This window comes from Pelophylax lessonae (genome assembly GCF_965119305.1).
Source record: "Pelophylax lessonae genome assembly, chromosome: 1".
NCBI lineage: Eukaryota > Metazoa > Chordata > Amphibia > Anura > Ranidae > Pelophylax > Pelophylax lessonae.
The window spans coordinates 878,551,396-878,573,972 of record NC_138768.1 but is presented as its reverse complement, the minus strand read 5'-3'; the positions used below and the strand labels follow the sequence as shown (position 1 = coordinate 878,573,972).

General features: G+C 42.7%; 2 protein-coding genes across 2 annotated transcripts in view; one reads left to right on the top strand and one right to left on the bottom strand.

The window, feature by feature from the left end:
- Positions 1 to 22,577, top strand: part of LOC309550539 (uncharacterized protein) — a gene marked incomplete at both ends in the record, with an annotated part of 1,004,737 nt that overhangs the window by 388,934 nt on the left and 593,226 nt on the right. The window lies entirely within an intron of this gene.
- LOC309547366 (mitotic checkpoint serine/threonine-protein kinase BUB1 beta-like) lies at positions 12,363 to 15,012 on the bottom strand (the record flags this gene model as incomplete). Its single annotated transcript, XM_082247210.1, is given in 3 exon segments — positions 12,363 to 13,813; positions 13,816 to 14,379; positions 14,382 to 15,012. Coding segments are annotated over 3 exon segments (2,646 nt in total).

Sequence of the window (22,577 nt, the reverse complement as noted above, 5' to 3'; positions counted from 1 at the left end):
TGTTCAGGGTGATGAGCTGTGTTGCTTTTACACCAAACATAACGTTTTGCATTGTTGCCAAAAAGTTTGATTTTGGTTTCATCTGAGCAGAGCCCCTTCTTCCACATGTTTGGTGTCTCCCAGGTGGCTTGTGGCAAACTTTAAACAACACTTTTTATTGATATCTTTAAGAAATGGCTTTCTTCTTGCCACTCTTCCATAAAGGCCAGATTTGTGCAGTATACGACTGATTGTTGTCCTATGGACAGAGTCTCCCACCTCAGCTGTAGATCTCTGCAGTTCATCCAGAGTGATCATGGGCCTCTTGGCTGCATCTCTGATCAGTCTTCTCCTTGTATGAGCTGAAAGTTTAGAGGAATGGCCAGGTCTTCCTAGATTTGCAGTGGTCTGATACTCCTTCCATTTCAATATTATCGCTTGCACAGTGCTCCTTGGGATGTTTAAAGCTTGGGAAATCGTTTTGTATCCAAATCCGGCTTTAAACTTCTCCACAACAGTATCTCGGACCTGCCTGGTGTGTTCCTTGTTCTTCATGATGCTCTCTGCGCTTTAAACGGGCCTCTGAGACTATCACAGTGCAGGTGCATTTACTGTATACGGAGACTTGATTACACACAGGCGGATTCTATTTATCATCATTAGTCATTTAGGTCAACATTGGATCATTCAGAGATCCTCACTGAACTTCTGGAGAGAGTTTGCTGCACTGAAAGTAAAGGGGCTGAATCATTTTGCACGCCCAATTTTTCAGTTTTTTATTTGTTAACAAAGTTTGAAATATCCAATAAATTTTGTTCCACTTCATGATTGTGTCCCACTTGTTGTTGATTCTTCACAAAAAAATAGTTTTATATCTTTATGTTTGAAGCCTGAAATGTGGCAAAAGGTCGCAAAGTTCAAGGGGGCCAATACTTTCGCAAGGCACTGTATTACCCAGTCCAAGGTATTGATTGATCGTTTTCGTGCTAAAGGGTATAATATGAACAAAGTCTCTTCAGACCAAGAACAGGTTATAGCATTTTATAGAAATATACTCTTGACTGACAATATGAGACCTGCACCTGACAAAAGGGATTTTAGACTTATTTTTGATTTTAATATCCAACATAGGCAAGTGGAACAGATTATTAGGAAGCATTGGGACGTTTTAAAACAGGATAAAATTTTGGGGCCTCACCTCTCAGTAAAACCGGGGTTTATATATAAAAGAGCACCTATCCTCAAAGATTGTTTGGCACCGGGAGTCATTAACCCCCCAGTTACAAGAAAGAATACGCTTTTTGATTTCTTGTCCGGCTTCCACGCGTGTGGGAGATGCGGGGTGTGTCACCAGACCAAAAGTAATCTTAAAGCGGTAGTATACTCATTTTGACAACTTTGCATAATATAAATCATCTGTCTCCGTATTACATTACTAACCTTTTACCCTGCCTGTCACTTTAGCCGTTCTCCTTCTATTTACATCGCTCCAGTCAATGACGTCACTCGCGCATGCTCAGTGTAACCTTATTTTCCGGCAAGATAATGATCTTGCCGGAATAATGCAGGGTCTATTGCGGGGCTGCGTCATTTCCTCTGCTAGACGTCAGCCCCGCGACCTTCCCCCATGAAAAAAATTATCCACTACCCCATGTGACTTGCTACATCACAGGGGAGTGCTAGTGGAGAGAGAGAAGAAGATGTGTGGAGGGAAGAGTAACAGTGAAGAGGAGATCGAGTCAGATCGAGAGAGAAGATATCCATAGTGCACCAATCACCCACTCACAAGTAATAAATTTAAAATTACTGACAACTTTTTTTCCCCCTCCTTTCATTTTCATATAAATATATATATATATATATATATATATATATATATATATATATATATATATATATACACACACACACACACACACACAATATGTAAATATATCTAAAATCTAAATGTATATGTATATACATATACACACACACACACTCAAATATATATATATATATATATATATATATATATATACATATCATTATACACACATCGTGATATATATATATATATATATATATATTTATTAACATACATTTAGACAAAAGAGATCAGTATCCCCTCATGAGACCACCCCAAAACCCAAGCAGCCAAGTCACTTGGACAGAGGGCATGGTAATGCACAAGAACAGAATCTAATCAGTTGTCCATGTTTATCATGGACTCTGACTCCATTCACACTCCTTCCAATACGGGTACGAAACCTAAATCTAAACAAAACAAATTAGTGCCCCAAGTGATCCCCTTTTGGGGGTAACCCCAACACCCGCGGCACAACTTGGGCAGCAGGTGTTGGGAGAAAAAAGTGGGCACTATGGATACATTTGTGATAAAACGAATCTACCCCTTCTGGACTAGATGTGATTAATCTCTCTTCACGTCAACTTACAGATGATGAGATAGAGATCTTCAAACTGGGCCTGGGCTTTTGTCCACTCGATAAATACAATAAATTTGAACTAACTAAAGATCTTCACCTCTTTGCAAGAAATTTGACATTTAGATACCTATTCGATAAAAATAAAAACACCAATGAAGGAGCACCTGAAGACCCCTACAAGGGATTCAAGGTTCAAGACTTCAAAATTCCTTAAGCAAACAGCCAGAGACGTTGAGAATCTCCCCCCCCCCCCTTCCCTAATTTTAGATCCAATCTTTCTCGGTCACAGAAGTTGGCCCTTGATGGCTTGATCCATGACGAGCACATTGTCATTATACCTTCTGATAAGGGCGGCAATGTGGTTGTCATGGATCACCATCAATATGAGAATATGTGTCTAGCAATTCTTTCAAACGAAGACTGGTATTGCAAAGTACTGAGTACATTAATTAATGAGAAAATTATTATGTTTAATAAACTCATACTTGATGCTGTTCATTGCAACATCAACTTTATGACTATCTTTATGTTAAATGGCCTATCACGCCTACCTTTTATTCAATACCAAAAATCCACAAAAAAGTCAACCCACCACCAGGACGTCCGATTATTTCCGGTATTGGAAGTATTTGCGAGATGGCTAGTCGTTACATTGACAGTCAACTATGTCCACATGTAGCTAGACTGCCCTCGTTTTTGAAATATACTCTAGATCTACTTAAAACTGTTGAAGGGCTTACTGTACCTCCCAATTCAATATTGGTTGCTATCGATATTGAAGCCCTGTATTCTTTGATACCACATGACAAGGGCTTAAGGGTGGCGTCTTTGTTCCTCCGATAACAGGAGAGCTCCAACTGGGTATTGGCAGATTTCGTTTTAGGACTTCTGGAGTACATACTCCACTCCAACATCTTCACCTTTAATGGTGATACATTCCTCCAGGGACAGGGGGTAGCGATGGGGGTACAGGGGGTTGCGATGGGGACAGCTTGTGCCCCATCATATGCCAACCTGTACCTGGGGGGATGGGAGCGCTACCTGTTCTCGGGCGACAAAGCGTCACCCTTTTTCAATCACATCTTAATCTGGAAACGCTATATCGATGACGTCCTGGTGGTGTGGACAGGATCTCATAGTGAAACATAAGAGGAGGATTGTACCCAAGACCAACCTCCCAGTAGGGTCAAGTAGCCTATTTCTTATTTATCCTATGCAAGTGTATAACTTGATTGCTTGACACTTTTGCTAATAAAATATTTAGGCTCGATAATTTGAGCTCCTACCCCTTCCCCACATCCTTCCCTTATTTCCCTCCCCCCTCCTACTCCTTTTCTCTTTCCTTGTGCTAGTGATTGTCATTCCCTATTGTTTCAAACTTCTCGGATTTCACGACATGGATGTGCTAGGTTCGGCCTGGGCAGGGTTTATGTCCAATATACAGAGTACTTGTCTAGCCGGTCGTCAGACAGATGATGATCTTAAACTATTCTTTGACAAAATGTATGGCTTACTTAAAAGAAAATCACATTTGCATTGGCACCTAGAATACTTTAAACAATATACTGTGGAGGAGATTTGTCCCATTGGATTAAGGGTTCAAATCTTCCCCACTATAAAAGAACCCACTGTGATGCTCAAACAAGCCTGGGAGAAACGTCTAACAGACTGCAGTCAAAGACAAGTTAGCATTCTCTGAGGGCTTTGCCTATAGATGGACTGGAAGACCAATGGGAAGAAAAGGACCTATGCGTCCTAGAACCCAGGACTCCCACTCCATATGTGAAACTAATAATGATAATGATTCTTCTACCTTCCCTAGTTCCGCTCTGCAGGTCAACACTGGATCTGTGGGATCAGCAAATATGGGATCTACACGTAAAAGGTCTCGACATGGTGGTAATACTCCACCAACTGACAAAAAAGGTAAGAGAAGCACTAAAACACCTAAACAACCACTGACTGTAAGACCACGCACATCCAACCCCAATCCTAACCATCACCCACCCCGAGGAACTCACAACGTGACACCAGCCACTCTACACAATGTCATCCCCAAAGTTTTGAACACAATAAACACTTCATCCAACACTACACTACCGCCCAATGGGGACGGTTTTTTAGTGATACCCCCATTGGCCGACAAGAGACTCCAGAGCAGTCTGGATACTTTTGTCTTCAAAGCCCCAAACTCACCTCTACCTCAAACACAGACACCTCCTCAAAATTAAATATTATCAACCTCACTCCCTTTGTACTCACTCCTGACGAAACCTCAATCCTACAATTAGGATTGGGTTTCTGTCCGTCAGACACTATTGATGTTACTGACACGATAAAAGACCTCTACCTTTTCGCTAGGAATTTAACATTCAAATTTATCTTTGACAAAAGGCAAAAAGATCTAGCATTGGAGAGGGAATTGGTGGAACGTACCAAACACTTTTCCATTGCGGAATACAGAGCCCTCAGAGATTTGATGCTCTTATATGAAGAGGGGTCTACTGGGGATCAGCCCACGATCAGGGGACTGACCCCCAGGATGCCCACAATACCAGTTCTGACAATCAGGTTCTGACAATTCCTCAGCCTACAACTTTATTTAAGCCTCGTTCTACAAATTTTCCGGACTTAATGACATGTCTCACAATTTGGTCTTTTCTACAAAATACAGTACGGGATTTGAAGAAACCGATATGGTATCAAACACCATCTAACTTAACTTTGTTCCAAAAACAGGCCCGATAAAACCGTCCGATAAAGGGGGAAACACAGTCCTCATGACTCACGAACAATATCAAAAAATGTGTTATGATGCCCTTTGTAATGACACGTGGTATCATCTGATATCCACATCCACCGTACAAAACTATATCTGCAAATTCTACCGTTTGATTGCAGAAGCATGGTGGCAGGGTGTCATTGACATTTTACACACTAAATTTCCACGTACCCCTACCTTCTACACCCTTCCCAAGACCCACAAAAACCTCTCCCCCCCCCCCCCAGGTAGACCCATTGTCTCGGGCATTGGGTCCCTTACCGACAATGCCAGTCGGTTTGTGGATGCACATCTTGCTCCCCATGTCCACGCCCTGCCCTCGTATATCAAATATACTACAGATCTATTGATACACATTGAGGATGTCCAACTCCCTCCCAATGCCCTACTCGTGGCTATAGATGTGGAAGCATTGTATTCCAGCATACCCCACGAGCGGGGCATCGAGACGGTAAAGACATTCCTAATGGAACAGGAATGCTCCACCTGGCTACTCAATCAATTCATGTTAAAGCTTTTACGATTTATCCTTACTAGGAAATACTTTACCTATTTGAATGATATGTATCTGCAAATACAGGGCGTGGCCATGGGGACCACATGTGCACCATCTTATGCAAACATCAACCTGGGGGGGGGTGGGAAAGGATGGTCTTTTCGAAAGATGAATTTGCCCCCTATCTACAATATGTGCCCTTCTGGCACAGATTCATAGACGATCTGTTCCTGGCTTGAACAGGCACAGAGCATCTATTGGACGAGTTTTTGGACAAACTAAATAGAAATGAATGGAACCTACGGTTCACCTATACCCCCAGTAAATCCCAAATCTCGTTTCTGGACCTCATGATCCAAAAATCCCCTGAGGGATATCTTTCCACTGACCTTTATCGTAAACCGTCAGCTGGAAATACCCTCCTCCATGCCTCCAGTTCACATCCTAAACCCCTTATTCAAAGCATCCCCTACGCACAATTTCTGTGTTTAAGCCGCAACTGCTCTCGGGATGAGGATTTCCTCATCCAGGCAGACGGCCTGCGAAAATGCCTCCTTCAGAGAGTCTACACACATACAAATCTAAGGAAGGCATTTAATAAGGCACGGATTAGGGGACAGACATTCCCTACTACATCCACCCCCTTTACCCAATACAGTCAAATTGATCACTAAGTTTTCAACACACCACCAAGCACTCCGAACAATTCTCTCACGTCATTGGCATATACTCACCGAGCATCATGTCATACAGAAATACATGAGGGACACTGCAGAAATGGTTTTCCGCAGGGCTACCTCCCTGCGTGACTGTTTAATACACAGTCATTACGATATGGGTGACCGCCAAACCATGGGCGTCCGGGGGACCTTCCCGTGTGGCGGGTGCCCCCGATGCCCCTGGATATTGGTGGGCACCACATATCGTTTACCTGGTGGAAATCTCTTCTCACCACGGGTACACACTACCTGCGAAACGAGGGGAGTCATCTATTTGATGATCTGTGAATGTAAGGCCTACTATGTAGATAAGACTAGACGGGAACTACGACAAAGGATCAGTGAACATCTCTAGTGTTCCAATAGTGGTAAACTCACAGCAGTGGGTAGACACATTGGACTATACCACAGATTCCAGCCTGAAGTGGTGAAGTTCTTTGTCCTTGATGTCATCCCGGCTAACCCCAGGGGTGGCAACTGGGACAGGGAGCTTCTACAATGCAAAACTCGCTGGATCGAAAGATTAAACGCAGTAACTCCACCCGGTATTAATGAGGTCAATAGCTACAAACCTTTCCTATAAACATATGACAACACTATTGTGCCTACCCCCTTCTTCCCCACCCTTCCAACTACCCATTCTTTCCCTCCCCCCCCCCTCACCCTTTTTCCCACCTCTCATTTTACAGAGTCTAAGATTAATTAATTTGTAAGGTAGCCATGAATGTGGCACTTGTCTATATGTATAAATGTCTATAGATTTAATAAGAATAAATGTTACTATGTATTGTCTGATATAACTGTATTTGCATGTATATAACTGTGTAATGGGCTTTGTTATTCTAATATAGTGATGTTATCGACATTGTATTTATATCTTCCCTTAGATCGGGCTCATCTGGATCCTCCCTATGGGGCGCGGCTAACACTCAGCCGGCGGACATGTGACCCCGAGGTCGACGGCGTCTGATGACGCCAGTCATCATTGCGGTGTTTGTTTACATGGCAATACCGCGCCTGCGCGATAATTCGCACATGCGCGTTCTGGGCGGCCAGTGGTCATGCACCGCCAAGGAGCGTGATGACGTAGGCCGCTTGGCAGACACCCAAATAGCGTCCGCTGCCAGTGATGGCGGCGAACGCTATTGATCCTCGATCTCCATCTGGGCTCATTTTTCATTTCCCTACTGGCGGGTAAACACTCCATCCTACTGGACCATGATACATTTCTAAAAGGCCTGATTACTACCATCAGGATATGCTTGTTATACATGTATACACCCTTTACCTTTTGAACAGATGACCCAGCCAGTTGCTTGATTTCGAGTACATCAGAACTATCCATCCGCATCCTAGGCTCTATATGCTCAGGTGGCGTTTACATCCATTAGCCATTTCTAGCTAAAGATTCTCATCTCTATGTATGTGCCCTGGTGGAGACATATGTGGATCAAATTTTTATAGTCACCCCACAATTTTCAAATCTTGGTAGGTTGATTCTCCTTCCAACCTTGTCTATGTAAGGCTTTTTCTGGACCTTGGGGACCTTTTATACCACTAGTAGGATATCTATTAGGCGTTTGGGCCTTATTTCAATTTGTTACTATTCCCTTCCCTGTTTTTCCTCCCCCCCCCTCCCCTCTCCTTTTCCCTTTCTTTTCCTCCACTTCTAGTTTTATTCACACTTATATATCTATTAATTTTCTACCACCCTATTTCCATTTCCAGCTATTTAATCTGGAAGTGGCTCTTATCACATTTCGGTTTTTCCCTTTGGTTTCATAGCATCTAAATCAGGGAATCTACCAAACTGGGGGTTTTCTCTCTTCCCCCTCCTCTTTTCCTGTCTTTGTACAGGATTAAGGGGAAGGCACCACCCAATATGAAATCTAACCATATATTTATAATTTCCTCTAATCGATCTAAATTCAGTGTCTCCCTTGTCCGCCGGTGAGAGGATTTGGGGTCTGTGATCCACTTGAGCCTTGAACATTAGGTAAGCTAGCCCTCCCTTACTTTTGTATTTATCATGTATACACACTATACCATTTTGTATACTGTATTACACCATTATTAATTGATTGTTTCTTGCCAGAAAGAGCATAGTGTGTAAAATATCCTCCTGAAGAAGTGGTTCGCCACGAAACATGTTGAGGTACACACATCTGGAATTTTGAAAATCCATCATTGGATTAACAAAACTGCATCTTTGCTCACACAATTGTGCAAACATTTTGATACAGTACCTATATGCAATATATGTCTCCATTGTTTTTAAATTTTGTATTTAAATAAAAAAATTGTATTTTATCTTGTGATTATCTTATTAATACAGTACAGAGAAAGTCCCCATTCTAGTTCAATCCCCTCCCCCATCCCTTTGACCCTACCGGGAGGTTGGTCTTGGGTACAATCCCCCTCTTATGTTTCAATTTTAAAGGGATGTTGGTACTATAGACTTGATTCTACCACAGGCTTTTTTTATATTTAGGATGACTTTATGGACTTTATATCTGTTAACCAATTCAATGTAATATTTACCATGCAACATAGCGATACTGAAATTCCATTTCTTGAAAAATTGGCATTTTCTAACGGAGGATCCTACCATCTCTAAGTACATTTTACCTAGACCTGAATTGGTGTTTAAAAAAAATCGAGATCCATAGGGGATTCACTGGTCCATAGCCACTATCTGCCACCGGCTCCCCCTTCCGGAGCCGCTGGCAGATTAGGCACCCACCGATGTGGGACATGTGACCAGTGTCCCTGGGTCAATGAAGGGTCCACTCTCCCCCTACCCAGAGGAGGAGTTTTGCGACCAAAGTTTTCTGCTAATTGCCAAACTGAATGCGTCGTTTACTTTTTTATATAGGCAAAACTAAGAGGAAATTTTGTCAAAGAATTAACGATCATTCGTATTATCTAGAGGTTGGGCTCATATACACGCCCATTTGTAAACATGTTGGGCTAAATCATAACTTTGACCCTGATATGGTTTCATTCTCAGTTTTGGAGGTTATTTGTAAAAATCCACATGGTGGAAATACTGACAAGTTTATCTTTCAAAAAGAGGCCAAGTGGATTTATAACCAACAAGCCACTAGATGGCCAGGTCTAAATACAGCTGTTTCATATAAATCGTTTTTTTATGAATTGAGTCTACCTCTTCCTTTATTATTATTATTTTTGTTCCCCCCCTTGTCTCCCCCCCCCTTTTTTTTGTTTCATATATCTCCCCTTTTACTTTTTTGCCATTGCCAATTGATTGCTAGGACTTTAATGTCCAATCAAAATCTAAGTTAGGAAATAGTAGCTGAATATGATACTATATCAATTATTTGCATTATTTGTTATTGTGTATTATGATCGTTATTTGGGACATTGTTAATAATGTATTTTTTTTCTTTTTGTTATAGGATCTAATGCCACCCTTTGGCTTGGTTGCTTTGATTCTATTTCCCTTTGTGGATTCGGGCGCAAAGCAGAGGAAGGGTGCCATCCGGTTCCTGGTTCTTATCCCACTCTTTGTGGGATTGCATGCTCTCCAGCTGCGGCCGCAGTCTCCACTTCCGCCGCGGGCTATAGTGACACGTGATGCGCTGGCGCCCCGTATTGGATCGAGGTCCAGACGCCGATTTTCGCGGCAAGATTTGCCGCTGCTTCCGGCGTCCTCGCCTCGTGCGCATTAAATGGGGAGGGACCCACCGGAAGTGAGACGTCAGAGGCGTCTTGCGTCACTTCCGGTGGGACCCTCCCCATTTAATGCGCACGAGGCGAGGACGCTAGTAGCAGCGGCAAATTTTGCCGTGAAAATTGGCGTCTGGACCTTGATTCAATACGCATTTAACAGGAAGGTAGGAAGCTTTTTTCTCTCTATTTTGGCCATGATTTCTTCCCTTAGCCGGGACTTATTGTTGCACCACTTATAACTAAGCACCTGGTAGCCATACCATAATGGGGACCCCCCTTGTTACCTATACATTTATACATGAAGAGGTATGGATAATTGGATGCTTGCATGTTAATACTTGCAGTTTATGATTTAATATTGGTTTTTGGAGTTAATTGATGATTTTTAGCTAATGCTCTGCTGTAACATGCATTCCAAAGCACTTTATCCATGCTGTTATTAATATAAACATGGGGATAACTCATCCCAGGATTAGTGGACCTTTATATATGTATCTGCCATCTACATATCTAGACTAATTGAGTCCCCTGCAGCATAATCGATCACCATTCATCTCTGTTATCAATCATTATAACGACATGTATAAATTATCATTCTATATACGCCCTGCCCTTTAAATGACTTTTGTTCCCCTTTCTTTTTCTCCTTTCTAGAGATATTGGACGTGGCCATATCCTCCTTCCTATATATTTATATAGATATTTCTCTCTTCCCTCACTGTGAGAATCTCTACAAATGGCTGGTTACACTCATGTCTGTTGATATCTGGCCGTTAATCATTTTCTATCAGGGAAGTTATGGATTGGGTCCGATCCAAAATGCCATTCAGGCATTTTTTACCTCTTTTGAGGGTCATACCTGGGAAGGTATCTGCTCCTGGCTCCAGGTCTGGCGTGACATCATGAATCCTAAGATTAATTATCCTTGCTAATTGGGTGAGCATGTTGACATCTATAAGATATTTGTGTCTTGTTGTTACATGAGGCACACATTATTTGTACAATCATTTTTGAAAATATTTACTTATGTGTCTTCTCCTGTGACTAGAGGATACATCAATTGAACATATTGGTTCCTGAGGAAGCCACCTTATAAATTGGCGAAACGCGTCGAACCATATGATTGCTGTTATTTGCACCTTGAATCTTTTACGACTTAGTATTGTCGCTGTGATGTAATGTATGACAATCGCTTTGTTTTTGATCTTGAATAAAGCTTTGTATTTTTTTATATACATTCTGGGTGCTCACTATAGCTATACCCGTCCAATAAAGTCCTCTTCGCATTGGTAGTCCACTGTATGTGTTGGTCCCCTACATAGTGAGTTCTACCTTCCACATTTCTTCTATACATTAAGACATATATATATATATATATATATATATATATATATATATATATATATATTAGAAAAGTGATGACGTGATGTAAAAGGTGTTTTAAAGGAGGAGAATTTTTTTTTTATTTTAAACAATTTATGTGTATGTATGCATGTATTTATGTGTGTCTCTCTCTCTATATATATATATATATATATATATATATATATATATATATATATATATATATATATATATATATATATATATATATATATAAATAATATATCTGTGTTTGTCTATATATATATATATTATTCTGACTCGGATTGTTGTGATAGTGATCTAACCCTTGTGAGACCTCTGTGCCTGACCTGTATAAGCAGATACGGTCACTGCGGACAATCCTCCTCAGATAGCTGAACTCACCAATACTGGTTTCATCCAAAAGCTGGTTTATTCTGAACATCACACAACAGGAATACAGCAGAATGAATGGATTTCAGTATTATGCGGTCAAAAGATGATGCTTTCCTTAGCTTAGCATGTGGATACAAGAGTCCCTGTTACATTAGGTAAATGTAAGCAGCCATGACACAGGAAGTACAGGAAGAACAGGGGTGGAGTTTACATACAAGGAAATGATGTATCATGCTCACAGGAGGAACAAGAACATTACCAAAAAAGACCAGAAGGTGGCAGCAAATACCTACCCATGGAAAAATACATGGTAAATAAATCACAGAATATACTACGTAAATTGCATCTACAATAATGAGAATATTAACTGTGTAACAGCACACTCCCCATCTGACATTGTAAATGTCACTATTTTATACCATAACGGTAGTTATACAAGTGCAAATAAACAACAGTGCAATTTGCTTGATGTCTTGAGAACCTGAAAGACATAAAGAAAAACATGCAAAAAATGCAACAACTTCAAGTTATAACATTAACGTCCAAGACTCTTCCTTCTTATCTTTGAGTTCTTTTAAAACATATGATGGAGATTCACTGTCCGTATTCAATATTTTGGAAAAGAAGGAGTTCCAAAGTTCCTCACGCCACAAACTGGGAAATGCTTTGTTGATTTTCCGTACTGAATTTTCATGATGAACTTCCAAGCACTTGTAGAAGATCATTAAGTGTACCACATTTGCAATACCAAGAAGATCAACCTGGTAAGGTGAAGTTCGGCCAGCTAGAACCTGCTGCCCATATTCAGTTTGTGCTATGGGGAAAGCTTTTGAGGTTAGTGTAGGGCAGAGCCGCATGTCCATGCTGTGGGAGAAGTCTGTTGGTTTGATGCAACCATTCATCTCCGTGCAAGACGTCAGGTCAAAAATGTTGTTGTCCAGCAGAAGAGTTTCTGTTCTCAGGTCTCCATGAATGATTTCTACTGAATGGAGTTTTTCTACAAAACTCAGCAAATTGTATGCAAACAGGATAACGACCTCCTCAGTCAAAGTCTCTCGGTCTTCAAGTATGTCCTGAATAGTAAAGCGAGTGGTATCCTTATAAACAATGGAACAGCCATCCTGGAAGAGGAAGCAGTCACTTTGTTCTAAGAGACCACTGTTAAAGACCTCCCCGAGCCGTTCAGTCAGTTGCTGTGTTATATAGAAATCCCACGGAACTGGCTGGAAGTCCATCTTTATAACTACCCCCTTTACACTTTCCATCTCCTCATCAGATAATGTTGCTTTAAAAAGGTTTCTGCTCTCTCCTATACTAACTTTACCTCTTAGTTGATATGTTTCACCACCAAGGTGTAACTCTTCCTGGTCCTTCAAAAAGGGCATCTGTCTGGCCTCTTGGTGGATATGCTGTAATGTCAATAGTTCAGAAGTGGGCAACAGCAAGTTTTTGTGCAGCTCCTCTAAATCCACAGAGCAGTCCAGTGCACGTTCAAATACCCCTGACATCTGGCCTGTAGGGTCGAACTTTTCTTGAACAAGCAGAGTCTTCGAGGTCAGCAGACTAGTGGATCCAGTAGAGACAGAAGAAACAGAGGAAGGAGTATCCTCTCTACTGGCTTCTAAAATTGGGCTTAACTTTTTGGGACAAACTTGTCGGAAAGACTCCTCATACACTGGAGTTTTCTCTCTAAATGGAAGCCTTCCCAGATCAGATGAGTCGCTTTCTTCTGACTCATCCTTCCCCCTGTGAAAAGGTGTGGACGCCAGCTGAGCAGCTCTTACAAAGTCACAGGTGTCCTCTGGATCTGCAAACAAAGTCTTGTTCCGGTCTGACCCAGACACTATAGCCTCTTCATTCAGGGATTCAATACAATCAAGAGTGTCTGTGAGTGGGACATCGTCATGAACAACAGGCGCTTTTGAAATGGCAGCAAGTGGACGACGGGCTGGTGGTGGCATGTTATTCAAACTTTGGAGGTAATGCTAGGCTGTGCTTCACATGTTTCATCATAAATGGTAAATGGTTCATTAGAGGACAGCGTTGATGACAGGTCAGTACATTTGGGTTGGTTTTGATCCAAGATATTAATGCTTGTTGACAGAAGAGCAGGAAGGGTGCATCGCACAGGATCCACATCATCTTTTTTTGAAGGTGTGCAATCGCTGGACGCTGCGGTCTGCTCAGATTGAGGCTCACTTTCCACTATGTCCTGAATTCTATTGGACCCTTCAGCTGGTGCTGCCTCCATGCCCACTTGTTCTTGGTTTTCAGTGCATGAGCCTTTTAGCCTCTTCTCCAACTCTTCAATCTGCCTCTCCATCTCCTGTCTACGTAGAGCACTGGCTAGGAGATCTTCTCTCTTCTTGTAAACTTTTGCTATGTAAATTTCTGCACAGATTTCCTCGATTGAAAACTCTTCCACTCCAGCATAGACTTTGTTTTTACAGTACATAACCATCTCCTCTTTCCCTTGTGTGCAGCTCTGCAGCCTCTGTAGAGGATCCTCCTCCTTGCTAGACTTCCGAGCACTCAAGACACTGAGGGGTTAATCTTGCATGGTGTGACTGTCTGTTGCTCGGCCAATTCATCCACATAGGGTGTGAAGCTGGGAAGACTTGGAGTTGAATCATGGGTGGAAGTCTGATGGGTGCTGCGCGGTGGCCGGCCAGAGTTCCAGGGCCCTGCTTTGAGTTCATTTTCTTTGGCACGTGATTGAGGCAATGCTGCCCAGGGTTGAGCAGCAAGTGTTGATTGACTTTCAGGGACATGAATGTCTGTATTTTCATCAAACACAGCAAAACCAGTCCGGCTGGGGATTTGTTGTGGGGGAGCCATCGGAGCGCCAAAACGCTGGCTAGAGCGTTTTAGGTTATCTCCCACTCTGCTCACTGGAGCTCTTGCTTTGTTGTTTCCTCTGGCTTTAAAATCCACCAGAGAGCTGCGCTGAGATTCAGAGGATACAGACTCCTCAACATCTTCATCAGCAAGACTCTTTAACACTTGATGAGAAACCCGGGCCTGGAACTGTCTGTAACTGGCCTCCAGAGGTTCAGCTCTGCGTTGGATTCCATCCAAGAATACGGAATCCGCTTTCTTGAAATTGCCTTTGGCTTCATAATGACGAGGGCATCGTTTGAAGTGGGAGGCACGTCCATTCCCCAATATGTAGTTCATGTGGAGTGATCCCTTAAGTGCCACATCCCGGATACATATTCAAAAAACCGGTTGGTTCCCCCATAGCTAATGTACAATTTATTCCAGGTAGCAAATACCACTCCCCGCTTCAGTTCATGTGGCGTCATCCCAATCCTAATAAGAAATTTTCCTCTTTTTTTTGCTGTTTGATCATATATCTATGATCTAGTATTGTTTAGAATTTGTTGTACTTTGTGTAGTCACAATTTCCTGTCTTTCCTATATCCTTATCCCACACCTTTTTCTGTTTTTTCTTTTCTTTTAGCCCCCGTTCACACTGGGGCGACCTGTGAGGCGACCTGGTCGCCTCACAGGTCGCCGCAGGTCGCCTCCCATAGGGAAGCTGCGGACCCGTTCTGATAGGAGCGACACAAGTCGCTCCGACTCAGAAAAAGGGTCCGGAGCTTCTTTGGGGCGACCAGGAGGCGACCGCCATAGACTTCAATGTTACGAAGTCCGTGGCGGCCGCTCCGAGTTAGCGGCGCGCTGCTCGCACCGCGACCTCGGAGGTCGCGGTGCGAAGTAGCGTCGCCCCAGTGTGAATGGGGGCTAAAGCAGCATCAGACCTTTGTGTATAAATATGTCTGTATATGTAGGCGACGAGTGGGAGTCACTGATGGTTAAATATTTAAAAGATTTTGGAGACAAAGAATATGCAGAAGCCGACCTATCGGCATTATTTTTTCAATTGTCCAAAACTCTTGAAAAAAAGTCTGCCTATTTTTGGCACGTGAAGTCATTTCAAGACTACCTTAAAAACAAAACAAACCCAATTGGCCTCAGGATCCAGGTCTTTCCTCTTTTAGAGGACCTCAGTGCAGAGTTGAAAGCCAATTGGGAAGACACCCTAAGTGAATGTTCGGCCACCCTGATGACTCTCCTGATCGGAGAATACACCACTAGCGCCTCCAGATTAGACATTGAAATTGCCAGTCTCTGCGAAAAGCTCCAGAAATATAAATCCCACAAACTGTTTTCAACAAAAGAAAAACAGCTCAAAGATCCATTTAGAGGTATACAACCGCAACATCCTCATAAAAAAACAACAAAAACTAGCACGAGACACTATCGCGTTTGACCAAAAAAAAAACGTATAGATGGAACATGAACAAACCTCCACATTTTCCATCTATACAGAAGGAACAACGTTTCCCCATCCCTCAACCTCTCTTGAAAAGTGGATCTAAAAATGGCCCTCAAAATACGACCAAACAAAAAATAACAAAACGCGCATATCAGGATGAAAACAACCAGGGACGATCCACTAAAAAATCAAATATCCAACACGACTTAGGATCAAACTTAACTCTTTTCAAACCCACGACACAGACCCGAATGTTGGCACACCCCAAGAAGGTACACAACCTAACACTAATATATCCCTCTCTAATCTGAATTCAGCACCTGCCTCACTAGCCTCCACAATTAATCTGCAGGACACCACTTTTTTAGAGCTCATCCACTCAAGAGCACCGAACTTCACCCCGACCACTCCCATATAAATCTCACTGATGCACCTCCATCTCTAGAGGCACTCACTATGGAACCCCCACTTGCTGATCTTTCTGTAATTAACCTTTCAGACTACTGCTTGTCCCATGATGAGACTGAGGTCCTAAAAAAAGGCCTCAGTTTCTGTCCGAGTAGAAAACTAGATAAATTCGACTTTATCAAAGATTTAAATCTCTTTGCTCGCAAACTGAACTTCAAAATTCTTTTTGACAAAGAGAACTCATCTAAGACTATACATTCTGAAAAAGATCCCATATTGGACACACTAATCTCACTTCTTAAAGGAGAATGATGACCTCATTGACAGAGTCGACCTGCCTTCTCTTTTGGCAGGTTTGGACCCTAAAAAATCAACACATACATACGATGGCCCTCAACTCAAGAAAAAATCCGACAAATTTCCTAATACATCCAATCCCCATGTTGCCGCCCTTGTCAAATTGGTAACAAAAGAAGTTAAGAAACTCAACATTAAAAAACCTATAAAAAAAAATACAACATTTAATCAAAGACAGGCTATTGAAAGTCTGAAAGCCAACCATTTGATTACCATTAAGCAAGCTGACAAAGGCGGCAACGTGGTGATCATGAATAATGCTCATTATGTCACTATGTGCCTGAAAATTCTCAGGAACCAAAACTGGTATCGAAAAATTCCAGCTGACATTAACAAGAAATATCAGCTCGAATTTTACAATATGGTCAACACTGCCTACTTGAATGCTATTATTTCCAAGCACACGTGGGAATTTATACGCACAACCTTTCCGACTATCCCTACCTTTTATGCCCTCCCCAAAATACACAAGGATGCCACTAATCCACCAGGGCGCCCTATTATTTCGGGGTGAGGATCTATAACAGACAATGCTAGCAGACTCATTGACTCTTTTTAAAAGCCATTAGTTATTCAATCACCATCTTATGTACGTGACACGATACACTTTCTACAAAGAATTGAAAACACATGGGTCCCAGACGAGTGTCTTTTAGTTACAATAGACGTCGAGGCACTTTACAGTTCTATCCCTCACGATTGTGGCCTTTCGGCAATTAGACACACATTAATACAAAATCAAATTCTGGATGCCTATGGAGAGTTTATTCTGTCCACTTTACAGTTCATATTACTTCATAATGTTTTCACCTGTGATGGTTCCCACTACCTCCAGGTACAAGGCGTAGCGATGGGCACATGTTGTGCCCCATCCTACGCCAACCTGTACCTGGGGGAGTGGGAACAAGCCCTTCTTAATGATGATACGCTTTCTGTGTATACGGACCACATCAGGATGTGGGTCCGATACATTGATGACGTGTTCATGCTTTGGCATGGACATTTGGAACTTCTAGACACATTTATGGACAGAATGAACAAAAATTACTTCAATTTGACCTTTACAATGCAGTGTGATATCTCTCGTGTTACTTTTCTTGATGTGACCGTCACTAGAGGGGAGGATGGTGTTCTCCACAGTGGGCTTTATCGTAAGCCCACTGCTGGCAACACCATCCTCCATGCCTCTAGCTTCCATCCACATACATTAGTGCAATCCATTCCTTATGGTCAGTACCTTCGTGCTAGACGCAACTGCACAGACCTCACAAGTTTTCAGAAGGCAGCTGATGACTTGAGACAAAGACTCTTAGCTAGAGGATACCCTCCTACCACTTTGAAGAAGGCATATAGGAAGGCCCTGATGAAAGACAGGACCTCACTTATAGCCTCCAATACGGCCAGACCAGTTGACCAAACACTAAGAATGATCATAAAATATTCAGAACAATATGTTGACATAAAAAGAATTGTGGGTAAATACTGGCACATGCTGTCCCTCGACCCCATCGTGGGTAAGCATGTTCCCCCTTTCCCCCAAATCACTTTAAAAAAAGTTCTCGCCTTAAAAGATCAATTGGTACGCAGTGAATTCACAGCTCAGAATGGTAGAGACCCATGCAAGGCCAAAGGCACCTTCATGTGCGGGGCCTGCAAATATTGCAGATTCATGCACACTAAAAAGAACCCCATTCTGCCGAATGTGCAAATCTTTAAACCCCAACATTTTGCCAACTGCCGCACTCACGGGGTGGTATATTTACTCCTCTGTGAGTGCGGTTGTTTTTATGTTGGCAAAACCAAGCTAGATTTCACTAAACGGGCCTGTAGGCACATTAAAAGCATGAGACCCTGCGACCCAGATCTCCCGTTGGGCCGACACACCAGCTTGGTACATGCAGGTATCTTCCCAAAAATCAAATTTCTGATTTTGGATAGAGTCCACCCCAGCTCAAGAGGAGGGGATTGGAACAAGACCCTCCTCCAACTTGAGCTGTGGTGGATTTACCGCCGGAAGGCAACAGAACCACCAGGCTTGAATGATATGATATCGTTCAAGCCATTTCTTGAGGGATTTACTTCAGGAGGCATGGAGAGATAGCCAATCCCTTTCATGCCCCCTGCTGGACATATATTGGTCCCCTACACACTCTGTGGGGGGACTCTTTGGCCCTGCTCTAAGCATAAAACACTTACAACATATACTTGTTGCATGTATGTCTGTCTGCCATTTCGTTCATTCCCCCCCCCCCCTTTTCCATTTATTCAATTCTGTTTTATACCCACCTTTCCCTTCTCTTCTCCCCCTTCCATTCATCATGTGATTATACCATTGTACTAATTTTGTGCCTTGCATTGTACACAGGAACATCAACCTGCCTTTCTAGTGCAACTATGGGCTTTAACGTCTGCTTTAATGATTTACGGCCAAGTTCTAAATACAGAGATCTGTCTTGAATTAATTTGCAATTTTGCTCCCTTTTTTTCAGATTAATATTATACTTTCTCGTTCTTTCAAAACATACAATCTCTGGTTCTTGGCCACTTAACAAACAGATCACTTTTCTACATGGTTTTGTATTTTTGTCGAGCTTGTTTTGCAGAGAATCATTATTCTCTGCTATTGCTATGGGAATAGCCCGACACTGCAAAGCGGACGCCACCTAGTGGCGCCCGCAAATTGTGGCAGCAGCCTGTTACACCCAGCTCACTTGTTGAGCCCATCGGCGCATGCCCAACAGACCCCGCCCAGCTTTCCACGCTGGCGGAAGTCTGCACCGTGTCGGTGGGACGCATAGGCCAGCGTCACTTCCGCCGGAGGTGACTTGACATCACTTCCGCCGGATCATTTCCGGTTGGGGGCGGTGCTGGCCTACGTGACCCAGGAAACCCATTAGGCAGCCAGCTGGACGCAATAGCCGTCCAGCTGAGATTGCTCTCAGCTGATTGCTTGCTTCCTTATATATTTTACATGCTCGGCATCAGACTTATATGCTCCTTTGCCGGACATGAAATAACACCTACTCTGCCATTGGAACCATCTACTGGTGAAATTGGACTCTGAAGGTATTGTGACTATCTAGGTGCTTTTGTTTTTGTATCCTTGATGGCTCTACTGCTCTCATACATTTGCATATCTACCCATTGCCAAAGTTTTTTATGCTCAATTTTTGCTACCCACTTTGATAGTCACTCAATGGAGTTTGACTTCACATTGCCTCACAATTAGAGATAATATACATAGTGGGTCTCTTTTTCTTTTTCATTTTTCTTTATTAAGTATGAGAATACCTGAGCCATCAGGATCATCCCTTTACCCCGAAGAACCCACCATTACCCATTGCTGGAGATTCTCTACAGGGGAAACCCTGTCCACCCCTTTTTGTCCCCTCACCTTTATCATGAACCTCCCCTTTTTTCTGGCTTTTTGTCCAGCAGGATTGCCACTTCTGGGGTTTCAGCTATTCCCACCCAGCCTCGTGCATGAGTCTGGTGAGCAAGCAATCTCGACCAATTTTCAATCCTACAAATCAGAACTCATCTTGTGTAAAGTAAAATCGACTACTTCCAAACGGCATACCATAGATCTATATCGGCACTGTTGATGTCCTGTTTTTAGCCTTGCAGGCAGGCATTCTTCCTTCAACCATTACAGTGAACCATGTAAGTGTGTTTTTTCTGACTTAATCTTTCTTGTTCAAACATGTCAACTAGATTTGATATGCAATATCTATAACATTTGTATATATACTAATTACTTACAGACCACCCTCCCAGGGCACCCCTGAAGAAGGAGTGCATCTCCGAAACGCGTCGGGTGTTTACCCGGGGGCTCTATGGTGGATGTTCAACTGTGTAATGTGACGTATGAATTTGCTTGCCCTTGTTTTTACCTTTTTGTATAATTAATTTCAATAAAGCAAAATCTTTTTTATCTATACTTGTGTAATTTTTGAATCACAAGTGCCTAAAAAGTCCCACCCATAGGGGAACCAACCGGTTTTTTGAATTCCCCAATATGTAAGTTTTGAAGGAGCGGATCTCAGATGACGTACGCTTCCTGTCTAAGCATACATCGGCCACTATTACCCAGCCTAGGTTAAGTCTTTGTGCATAAGGGGCGTCGTCAGGTCCATCACACTGGTCGCGCACTTTATGTACTCTGAGGATGTCTCTTCCTAGGAGAACCAAAATGTCAGCATTCATGTCCATTGCAGGAATCTCATCAACAAGGTGCCTTTAAGTGAGGATGGTGATATGGGGCTTCTGGAGTGGGAATCTCTTGCCTTTCATCTGGTATCTGGTCACACTCAACTAATGTTGGTAGGGGTATACCCTGTCCCCCTTTGATGTGAGAAATCATGAACCCATCCACTCTTCTGCCAAAGGCCTCTACACGACCAGAACAGGTTCTAAGAGTATACGGTGTGGGATGACCCTCTATGCCAAAGATCTCAAAGAATTTAGGCTTAACCAGGGATCTATTGCTCTGTTCATCTATTATGGCATACATCTTAGTAGCTTTCTCAGGATGGTCCTTTGGGTATATCTTGACTAGGCATACCTTGGCGCAGCATTTGTGATCCAAGCCTTCTGTGCATGAAGAGAGAACATTATCCTTGGCTGGACCATGACTTTGTTGCTCCCCGCCATGACTTGAGGCAGGTGAGGAGGTAGGTGGCTGCTGTAACTTGTCTGGAAGTGGAGTAGGATGCATAGCTGTAACATGTTTGTCGCTGCTGCATTCTGTGCACTTGATGAGGGCTTCACAGTCTTTAGCAAGATGGCTATAAGAAGCACAGCACTTGAAGCATATTCCAAGTTTCTGGAGAATCTCCCTGCGCTCTTGTAAAGTCTTTGCCCTAAGTCCACGACATTTCTTAAGAGAGTGAGGCTTCTTGTGAATAGGACACTGGCGATTAGGGTCTTTATCTTTGTCAACCACGCACTCATCACTAGGTGAGGTGACGGAGGGTGAGATGTCTGTCCTCTTGACAGATATTGCTTTATTAAAGTCTCTACGTTTAAGTGCTGTGTTATCATACCTTCATGATGATGAGGATGAAGCAGGCATGTTGGGTTCACTGAAGCTGAAGCTGGGGTCATTTCTCATCCAAGCTTGATCACTAATGAACCTGCAAAAGTATGAGAATGGAGGAAAAGATACATTATAGTCTCTTTTATACTTTGATCCTTGTTGTGCCCATTTCTCTTGTAGGCTGTATGGCAGTTTAGACACCACTGGGTTGACACCATGAGCAGTGTCCAGGAAGCTTAGTCCAGGTAGACGTGGATCTCTCTTTGCCAACTCTAACTCCATGAGGAGGTCACTTAGATCTTGCAGCTTGCAATGGTCTTTGTTTGATATTTTTGGAAAGTTTCGCAGTCTCTTGAATAGAACACTTTCTATGGCTTCAGAGCTACCATAAGTTTGCTCAAGTCTTGCCCATGCAGCAGAAAGACCTGCATCTGGGTGGTCAACATGTACTGTTCTCAGTCTCTTAACACGATTGGAAGATTCTGGTCCCAACCATTTTATGATCAAATCAAGTTCTTCCCTAGCAGTAAGGTTGAGATCAGCAATAGCAGCCTTGAATGTTGCTCTCCAGGCCCTGTAGCTCTCTGCACTATCGTCAAACCTTGAGATGCTTGTGTTAATGAGCTCACGGCGCAATATCGTCAAACCTTGAGAGGC